General features: G+C 41.5%; 1 protein-coding gene across 1 annotated transcript in view; it reads left to right on the plus strand.

Annotated features, from left to right (window-relative positions):
- The window catches only part of LOC101857942 (fructose-bisphosphate aldolase), a gene marked incomplete at its 5' end in the record, with an annotated part of 17,617 nt that continues 6,595 nt past the window's right edge, over positions 1-11,022 (plus strand). The window contains 4 exon segments of the mRNA XM_013081098.1: positions 1-167; positions 5,192-5,353; positions 6,251-6,376; positions 10,230-10,354. Coding sequence (XP_012936552.1) covers positions 1-167; positions 5,192-5,353; positions 6,251-6,376; positions 10,230-10,354 — 580 coding nt within the window.

Here is an 11,022-nt window from a genome sequence, read left to right on the forward strand (position 1 = left end):
AGGACAACAGGAGAAAATATCGTGAGCTTCTGTTTTCCACGGACGATTCCTTGAGCCAAAATATCTCCGGTGTCATACTTTTCGACGAGACAACGAAACAAAAAGATAAGAATGGCACCCCTTTTCTCCAGATTTTGGAGCAAAAAGGCATCATTCCTGGAATTAAGGTAAGGTTCACCTAGAGGTCAACATGACTGGAAAAAACACAATAGGATCACTTTTCTTGATCATAATGTTTTCACCCATTTGTCAGGGGCGGGGTGTGAATGTGTATGTGTATGTTTTGGGGCTTCTTTGTGGAGTATAGGGATGTAGAGTTAGTGAAAATATCTTCTTCTCACTTTGATTTTATATGTTTTTCCAAGTTGATAGTAACGGCATTCAGGAGTGATCTGCTTCTACGAATGCCATTTTTAAAAAAGAAAACAAAACAAAATACACCCCCAAAATGCACGAAACAAAACAAACTATAATCAATTCAATTTCTGGTTTTTGTTTGTTTATTTGTTAGTTTGTTTGTTGTTGATGTTGTGTTATTGTTTTGCTTTGTTTTTGTTTGGTTTTATGCTTGTTTGCTATTTTGTGTGTGTTTGGGGGGTGGGGGGTTCAAAGGAAATATAAACGCAATTGAATTAGGCAATGCTTACAGAAGCCAGTGTAGGATATTCACATATGAAAACATTAACGAAAAGACAAACTTACTACATTTGAATCAACATAAGTCTATGTAAATATTTCTCTCACTTGAAAAAAGAAGAAGGCAAAAGAGGCAAAGGAAGACAACGCATAGCTTAAACAAATAGGTGACTGAAAAAGACCAGGACAAAATGGCTTTTTTTGAGAGCCTTCCATGATGACTATTCCAGATCTGGCAAAAGAAGAATAACTGCTACGCATAATGCAGGTCCATCACGAAAGTTGCAACCCCCCAACATACTTTCAATATTGGTTAGCTTTTCCATATAAGCCAACTAAGAAAATATACCAAAGTATTTCCAATAAATACTGACTCGAATAAATACTGACTGCGCTGGGCTGCTAGCGAACCGATGTATTGATCTTCTTGAGACAGCCTGTGTCATCTGTTCAACACCCTCTTTCACTGGTCCTGATAATTTCCCTTGCTTATTACACATTTACACACTTGACTTGATCGTAAATGACGATTTTCTTGCGCCCCCAACGACTCAAGTGATTGGTTGGCGGGTACTCTGGTGTGGTTTGCTCCTTCTTTTCTGTCAAATATCTATCATCCTTATCTCTCCTCCTTACCGTTTTTGTGTGAGCTACTCTCTTGTATCACCTCTAATCTTATCAGCACTATTGTGACCTAATTGTGGTGAAAGTGCCGTAAAACTCTTGCTGAAAACTCAAAATCTACGACTCAAACAAGATATACTTGGAGACGGACTGCTTTAACTTTATTTCTAGGCATCAAACCGCCCTGGGTGGGACTGTGAGAACCCAGAAGAAAAATGGAGATAGTAGGTAGAACATTTTAATTGAATTTTCAATGGATGTCTATTCTATCAATTACTGATGCTCATCAATACACGTGCGAACACGTACACGTTTACGTTTCTTTGATTTCGCACAACTTTGCCAGGTCTGATTTTGTAAGGTCATATTTAAGTGACCATATCCCAGGCGTTTTAGCATAGATGAAATATTGAAGTATCAGATAAAGCAGAATTTATTTAGCTTTAAATCGGTATGCTGCATGAGAGGCAGTGCGAGGCTTTAACACGATGATTGGGTGATTGTATGTTCATGTTTCTTTTGGACGCCACTGTTTGATAAAAAAAATAGCTGCTTCTCTTCCTAATTTCAGAACATCGTCGCAGTCAAATTTCAATTCACCCATAGACGCAGACCTTATAAATTAAATAAAACAGACGTTCACAATCACCAATAAACAGTTTCATCATCATCGTCATCATCCGGTGCCTTGCTGACTGGCGTAGGCGATCATAGACCTCCACTTCACTCTGTTTTAGTCTTGCGTTGCAGCGATGGTGTCTGTCTGCTATTTGCTTCAACCAAGACTTCTTCATTTGTTTTTCTAGCTGCCCATGGGATACACAGCATGCGTCTTATGAACCACTACTCTGCTGCCTCAATTGTTCTTTCCAGCTGTTTACTGATTTTCCATGCTTCGCACCTGTTAAATAGGATTGGCTCGATGTAACTTTTCAGTACTCTTTTTTATGTTTCCAGTCACATATTGAAGTTTGTAAGTATCTGTTTCATTTTGTGGAAGGTTTCTTTTGCTTGGCAAATGCGGCTTTTAATTTCGATGTGCCGTCTCCCATCTGATGATATAATGGTCCCCAAATGTTTTAAATGTTGTACTTGCTTGAGGGTGGTACCATTGATTTGATACTGCAGGTTGGGGTTAGAGTTTTTCTGCGTACCATCATTGTTTCTGTTTTCTTGATGTTTAGGCTTAGGCCCATGTTATCACTCTCTTGTATGATGACATTTAATAGATCCTGTTGGCATTCTTCATCTTCCGCTATTAGGACTGTGTCGTCTGCATATCTTTGATTGTTTACGTTATGTCCCCATATCGAGATACCTGACATTTCTTCTATGTGTCTCATAATATTATAACTATAGATCTACAGGGAGAATAAGTCTGGTGAAAGTACACATCCCTGTCTTACTCCTCATTTAATCTGTATGAATTCGCTGATATCGTTTTCTATTCTTATTTCAACGGTTTGATCCCAGTACATGTTCTTGATAATCCTTAAGTCCTTCCCATCAATACTGAGGACTTCTAGGATGTCGGTAATCTTGTCATGCCTAACTTCGTCGAATGCCTTGGTGTTCTTAAAAAAGCATAATTTATTAACATCTTTAAGAACTTCCAGACACGTTCTGTTGTTGTTCTGATGACGACATGGCATTTACAGTGCTTTTGCCTTCAATAAATCTACACTGTTCTTAGGCTATATCTGGGAGAATTTTATTTCGTATTCTCATCATAATCATTCTAAGTAGTATTTTTGTTACGTGGATCATGAGACTGGTGGTACGATGAGTTTCACATTCATTTGCATTAGGTTTCTTTGGTAAAGCTATGAAAATAGATTTTTGACAAGTCTGATGGAATATGTCTAGTGCCCAGTGGTGATTCCAAAGTCCGCTAAAGCTTTAATCATCTCTGTGGCAATGATGCCAGGTCGTGAAGCTTTCCCATTCTTCATTTTCCTTAGTGCTTTGATAATTTCTTTCTTCATGATTGGTTGGCCCTCGTTGTTATTTTCGACTCTTCTTAATGAACAGCATGTCTTACATTAAAAACATGTTTCATTGCCATATATAAATACCCTGCTCAACCCTTTCGAGCCACTCCATAAGCATTCATAAGTTTTGATTATGTAAGCTTAAAGTGAGGCTGGAAGAGTCTACCAAAACACTTGAAGGGAATATGTGCACAGCACTCAAAACTGTTTCTTTGCCACATGAATTCCCTGTTCACCCCTTTCGGGCCACTGTCACAGGCCTAAGCAGTCACAAGCACTGATTAGGCTATGGAAGCTAACTTTTACACTGGCTGAGTCTACCTCACAAAAGTGAGGCGGAGATGACTAGTGAGAGATATTTCACTCGTCAGCTGGCCTTTCTTCGCATCATGCTATTTACGCGAGATCGGTGACGCAGTGCCTCAAAACTATGTCACGCCGTACATTTCACAGTCTGTTCCTCTCAAAGTCACTTCCCCTTGTTATTTCCTATAGGGACAGAGGGAGGAGCGAGGAGCCATCTCAGTCAATACGTCGGAAGTAGCAGTATGTGGTGAAGTTGGTCAATAAATGTGTGCATAATTAATCAATTCATCAAATTTATGCTCCAGTGAAGGAAGAGGAAGCAGAGGGTTTTTTAAAATAGTTTTAGTAAGAGTTTTACGGCACTTGCCGATGCTGCGTTGCAACAATAAGGTCATATAAGTGTCGAAGAATAGATGCGTTACAAGAGAGTTACATACATAAAACAGGAGGAGGAGGAGAGATAGGGACCTTAGGTGCTTGGATAGGAAAGAAGGAGTAAACCACACCAGAGCACACGCCAACCACCCAAAAAGAAGAAGAAGAAGAAGAAGAAGAAGAAGAAGAAGAAGAAGAAGAAGAAGAAGACAAAGAAAAAGGAGTAGAAGAAGAATAGAAAAGATTTGGCGTACTGTGCGCACTAATGCAATGAGATGCGGGCCAAGAATAAGGAGAGGGGACGTGACCAAGACAGGTCAATAATTATACTGACCGAAAGGAAACAGGCAATAAGTTAAATTTTGACATTTTAATCAAAATATTGACTAGAATTACTATAATGTTCAGACTCCACCTTTTATGTGTGGATGAGGGTATGAAGTGACGGTAAGGAAAGAGAAATGGTGTTAAAAACCCATTCAGACAAACCCTCTTGCTTAATTTACTAGGAAAACAATAAGGTGATTCCTCGGTTGTGAGGAACAGACTATTAGTTGTACGGCGTGAAACTTTCACCGGATGCCTGACCCCAATCTTGCCTAAATCGAGGAGTGACGCGTCTCTACTTTATTGTCTCCGAGTGAGGGGAACTAACCCCTAATAATCTTATGACTGCTGTGAGTGCTTGTTTATTTTTTTCCTCGACTTTTTACCTTCCAATAATCAGATCGTGACCTCGATTATTACACAGGCTCCTGGCCGTGAAATGATAAACAAAAACAGCCAAATTAGAAATTAAAAAAAAAAACAACTGATAATTGCCAAGTACCGGTATTACCTGTAGTATTGACATCTCTGCTTTTTTTATGTGTATTTACATCAAGAGTTAAATTTAGTATTAGTTTGAAAACTATTTAATGAGATGCTTTCAGGGTTATTTTGGCGGTTGATCATACAATAATATGAATTCTAGATTTGTTTTCATTCACACCTCAGTATTGCCGACTCGAGTAAGATTCTTGTGTGACATGATTTCTATCTGGCTCCTTGTCCCACTTTGATTACCCTGTCTAACAAGTCAGCCTTCGCCCCTGTTTGCACTTACTTTAATTGTATTCTAAGATCATTTACTGTCGCCGAACTCCAAGTGTGAAGTGTTTAAGCAAAACGAAACAAAAACTTTGCAGACTTTAAACCCACGAGTGTTGTTTTTAACCTTATTAATATGTCCTTCACCTCTGACCTACGTGACGTGGCAGGTGGACAAAGGCGTGGTGCCTCTGGCGGGAACCATCAACGAGTGTACCACGACGGGGTTGGACGGCCTCAAGGAGAGATGCGACGAGTACAAACGGATGGGCTGCCATTTTGCCAAATGGAGATGTGTTCTGAAGATAACGCAGTACACGCCTTCCTATCTGGTGTGGCATTCCTTTTTTTAAAGTGACCACATAGCTTCCTGTATTCTATTTGTTTAAATGTATTCATTTTTGTCTGCATTATTCATTTTCCAATTCAATCTATTTATTCATTTATTCATAATATTATTATGATCCTTCTTAGAGACGGGGCAGTTACAAATTGGTTACCTTGTTTTTGTGTCAACTAATTATCATAACTAACTATTCAGACCACTTGTCGTTCTGTAGCTGAAAAATGTAATCAAGTCATTCTTTAGAACTTTGTACTAAAACTTCCTTTCAAACATAACAAACCATAATAAAAAACAAAATGAAAATGTGGAAAACATTCACAACATTAACAAAAAATTAAGATTGCCAACCTGATCCAAAAAAAAAAAAAAGATTTTGGTCAATTTAATTACGAATGATTAAATATAGAAAAATCAAAATTTCCACATCAGATTGTCTATGCTGTCTTTATAACCGCTGCCCTGCAGTGCTAGAGGAGAAAAGTCCTTGTTAGGTCTCTGTTATAATTTCTGTCCGTTCAGGTTCCATCCGAGATTTGTATTACATCTACGCACAGTTTGTTGTTGCGTTTGTTTGTTTCTCTGCTTGCTTGTTTATTTGTTTGTTTAATGTTCGTTGGTTTGTTTGTTTATGTTTTTATTTATGTATTTACTCTCCTCGTTTCTTTCTTTATAGGGTAGGTGGTTGGCGGGTGCTCTGGTGTAGTTTGCTCCTTCTTTCCTATCAAACATCTATCGTCCTCATTTTTTCCCTTCTTTTTTGTGTTTGCTACTCCCTTGTAACATCCTTAATTTTAGTCACTAATACGACCTTATTGTGTTGCAAGTGCCGTAAAACTCTTGCGAAAACAAAAAATTAACACAATTAGTGAAAATATCTCAACAGGCCATGCTGGAGAACGCTAATGTGCTGGCCAGGTACGCGTCTATTTGCCAGCAGGCTGGTCTGGTCCCCATTGTAGAACCGGAAGTTTTGCCTGATGGCACACATGACTTGGGCATGTCGCAGAGGGTGAGTCATACTATTACAGGATCGTTTGTTTATGAATAAAAGTCTTTCACCAATCGTTCATCCATGTCCTCGTTTTTGGCTGGAGCTCACCCAGTCCTGGGCCAAGGACCCGGTCTGCTGGCTGTGCTTTGAGGTTTTTGGGGTTTTTTGTAAAATCAGGAAAAAATACTAAATTACGTCCAGTCGCCGTGATATTTCACGAACAAATTGTTAAACGATTACAGGGTCTATTACTTTTCGAGACTTTGAAAATATTTGATAGTCTGTTAGATATTGCCATTTGAAAAAGGTAAGCAACAAGCACGAAAAAGTAGCTCGGAAAAACAGACCAAGACTCGTTCCGCTTTCCCACCTCGAAACCACGTGCTAAGTTATTTTCAATTGTAGTCCAGTAAGCGACCTTTGCCCTTGTAATAGTCTATGTCTTATTTTTAAAATGGCCAAGGGTCACGTATAAAGTATAGTCTGTTCTCATTGGATGTGTGTCCCGATACTGTCGGGGTCGGACCCAATACAGGAGTGCCCCACCCGACTATCTAGGGGTCAGGGCTGAGTGAGCCCAAGCGAGTGCTTAGAAAAATATAATATTATCATAAGTGAAAAGTTATTAATAATGTTAATATGTTTTAAACTCAAACAGATGCGTGTATTGTTACTATTAGTAATATTAGATAGTCAAGTTGGAAGTTCAACACGCGCATGTGTGTGTAGGGGGGGCATAGGTCAGACGTCTTCTTTTGCAGTAGACCTACGTGTCAGACGATATCTATTTGAGTTTATCTTAATTTCTACGAACAGGAACTGCCCCCCCCCCCCCCCAATCCCCCAACCCTTTCCTTATCTCTGTGTATCTCCCTCTTTTCTATCTATCCATCTATATATCTATCTATCTATCTATCTATCTATCTATCTCCCCTGTCTGTCTGTCTGTCTGTCTGTCTGTCTGTCTGTCTGTCTGTCTGTCTGTCTGTCTGTCTGTCTGTCTGTCTGTCTGTCTGTCTGTCTGTCTGTCTGTCTGTCTCTCTCTTTCTCTCTCTCTTTCTCTCTCTCTCTCTCTCTCTCTCTCTCTCTCTCTCTCTCTCTCTCTCTCTCTCTCTCTCTCTCTCTCTCTCTCTCTCTCTCTGAGAATGTCTTCTTGTTCTTCTCTGCATTACAAGAGTGTTTATACATTTCTTTGGCATCTAGAGCGCTTTCACACGAACCACGCTGTGGCGGACAGCATTTTCCACTGTTTTATTTGTAGCCCATTCACACGAACGACTATGTCGCGGGTCTGTAGCAGGGGGTGGCGGGTTCCCACCACAGAGTGGCGCCACTGAGTCGCTCCTAGTCATTCACACGGGCCATTCAGTTTTTGTTTTTGTAAAGTGTTTTACGGCGCTCGCAAATGCATAGGTTATATGAGCGCGCGGGACACACCTAATATTTTCAGTTGGTAGGAAATTTTGAATTTTGCCCGGGTGGCGGCCGAAGCCTACTCTTATCGATTTTAAACCACCAAGGGATCTTTAACGTGCGCAACTTGCACACGGGCCCTCCGAGATTTTTCGCACTTGTCCGAGAGGGCTAGGTGTAGATCTTTCCTACCAGAAGATCAGGGGTGTGGCAGAAAGACAGCAGTAAGGAGGAGCCAAGGAGTAGCAGTAGAAAGGCTGCAGAAAGAGTCGGGAGCCCAGAGGAGGGCGGGGCAAAGGAGGTGAGGGGGTGGGGGCAGAAAGTGGAAATGAAAGCAGACAACAGAACATTGCTTGAGAGCAAGAAAGGAGGTGAAAGGAGACCATTTTAGAGAAGAAAATTTTTTGGTCGCTACCCGGATTCGAACCCGGGACCTTTGAATGAGAGGCCAACACTTTAACCTCTAGGCCACGAGAGCCATTCAGTGGCGCGTTGTTCATTCGTCAGTGCACTCAGAGTTTGTGCGGACCACGCTGTGGTGCCACTCAGGGGTGAGAACCAGCCGCACAGTGGCGCCACTCAGGGGTGAGAACCAGCCGCACAGTGGTGACACTCAGGGGTGAGAGCCAGCCACACAGTGGTGCCACTCAGCGGTGAGAGCCAGCCACACAGTGGTGCCACTCAGGGGTGAGAGCCAGCCACACAGTGGTGTCACTCAGGGGTGAGAGCCAGCCACACAGTGTTGTCACTCAGGGGTGAGAGCAAGCCACACAGTGGTGCCACCCAGGGGTGAGAGCCAGCGACACAGTGGTGTCACTCAGGGGTGAGAGCCAGCCACACAGTGGTGTCACTCAGGGGTCAGAGCCAACAGGGGCGAAGGCTGACTTGTTTGACAGGGTAATCAAAGTGAAACGGGACCAGATATAGATCTATATGGCCTGTAGATATCACCGAAGAATCTTACTCGAGGCGGCGACTCTGAGTTGTGAATGAAAACAAATCCGGAATTCATATTGTATGTTCAACCGCCAAAATAATCGGGAAAGTATCTTATTAAATATCAGTTCCAACTAAAATTAAATTAACTTTAGATGTGAATACATAAACACAAAGCAAAGAAGCAGAGATGTCAGTACTAGATCTATATGTTATAGACCTACCAGAGAGTCTAACTCTTAGGTAGAACATGACAAGTATCATTTTTTAAATTTCACATTTGGCTGTTTTTGTTAGCCTTTCGCGGCCAGGAGCTGGTGTCATAATCGAGGTCACGATCTGATTATAGGACAGTGAAAAGTCGAGGAAAAAAAACAAGCACATGCAGCAGTAAAGAGATTGTTAGGAGTTAGTTCCCCTCACATTTGTGAGGTAGACTCGACCAGTGTTCGTTAGCTTACTTAATCAGGGCTTGGGATTGATTATAACTGTGTCCCCAAAGAGGTGAACAGGGTATATGTGGCAATGAAACAGCCATGACTGCTATGCACATGTTCCCTCAACTGTATTGGTTGACTCTTCCAGCCTCACTTTAAGCTTACTTAATCAAAGCTTGCGACAGCTTATGGAGTGGCCCGAGAGGGGTGAGGAGGCTATTTATGTGGCCGTGAAACCGTTTTGAATGTTAGGCATACTCATTGTGGATTACGAACCTCTTTTTACTTTTAATTTAAGAGGTTTACGTTTAAGGATGAATTTGACAGCGACAATGTTTCAAAATTAGGAAGGGAAGCAGTGATTATTTGATTATATAGACGCTTCGCCCCTGGGGCCAGCCACACAGTGGTGCCACTCAGGGGTGAGAGCCAGCCACACAGTGGTGTCACTCAATGGTGAGAACCAGCCACACAGTGGCGCCACAGCATGGTCCGTTTGAAAGCGGCCTAATTCTTAAGATTTCGACTGTAAAGTCTTGAGACGTGCGCTTTGAGGCCGCAACTGGAAGGTTCTACGGCTTTACTCTTATTCTACTGACTTTGTTTGTCTCCCCCCCCCCCCCCCTCCCCATGTACATTTGCACACATACATCAGACGAGATTATTGTGTAAAGGTGCTCTTCTTACCTAAACTAAGAGCAGGGGACTAGTGCTTAATGTTTATATCCCAAAGAAGACATCTGGAATCTCCTTCCCTGTGAGAATGCTTCAATGACTTCCCATCACAACCAGTTGAAAATGAAGGTCAGCGCGGATGCCCCGCCCTTTAATCAAGTGATACTGGACCAATAGTCGAACCTGATCCAACGATCATTTCCCTCTCACCCTCTTGCGTTTTTGTCTTTAACATAAGTACACTGTCCGAGAGGACCGCCTGTCTAAGGCGACAATTCTACTGTTCACAATGGTAGATCGACTCAGACAGATTCAAATATTTTTCTGAAAAGGGAATAGGGGCCGGGGTGTCATAATCTGCGGTCAACAAGCCTCCATCGAACTCTACCAATCCTACTCTTCTCATCTAGGTAACGGAGGAAGTCCTAGCGTTCGTCTACAAAGCTCTGGCCGATCACCACGTGTACCTAGAGGGAACCCTCCTCAAACCGAACATGGTCACTGCAGGACAGGGCTATACAGGAGCCAAACCATCGTACGGACTTGATAGTATTACAGTTTTTAACCGTGTAACCCGAATACGATTGATTTTTTTAAAGCGGTAAACCGAAAGAAAATATGAGCCTCGATTTTGTAACTCAATTTAATCAACCCCTCGAAACCGAAAATGTGGCTTACCCGGAGGAGAAAAAAAAATCTGGCGGTTCTGCAGATTTCAGTTCAAGCGGACTTCACTGCATTGTCTTTCCACATCTGAACTTTTAACTCCCCCAAAAAGTGTATACGTTTCAAGTCTCGAGAATATTTTAGTCCGCTACAATGGTCTAACTACCTTCTGTAAAACTGCTTGAGTATCAGTGGTTCAATCTTCCTGAAATAGATCTATCTGTTTAATTAATTACTGATATTATGGCACACAGGTTTCTTCAGTGTGCTTTTGGTTTTTGTTTGTTTGTTTTTAGAGGTTTTTTTTCGCATTTTCCAAATTCTTTGCTCGCAAACCCTTTGAATTTGCGATTTAAGTCCCTAACATCTTGTGTTTTCAATGTAATGGTGGTCCTATTAACATTAAAATTTCGCTAACGACTCTCTTTAAAAATCGCAAAAATCGCGCATTCAGGTCTCTCGCGAGAAAAAACAATTAATTACATTCGAATGGGCTCTAACAGCCACCTGTATAAGACAATCACTTGTATAAACGGC

The sequence above is a fragment of the Aplysia californica genome, unplaced genomic scaffold (genome assembly GCF_000002075.1).
Source record: "Aplysia californica isolate F4 #8 unplaced genomic scaffold, AplCal3.0 scaffold00115, whole genome shotgun sequence".
NCBI classification, from domain to species: domain Eukaryota; kingdom Metazoa; phylum Mollusca; class Gastropoda; order Aplysiida; family Aplysiidae; genus Aplysia; species Aplysia californica.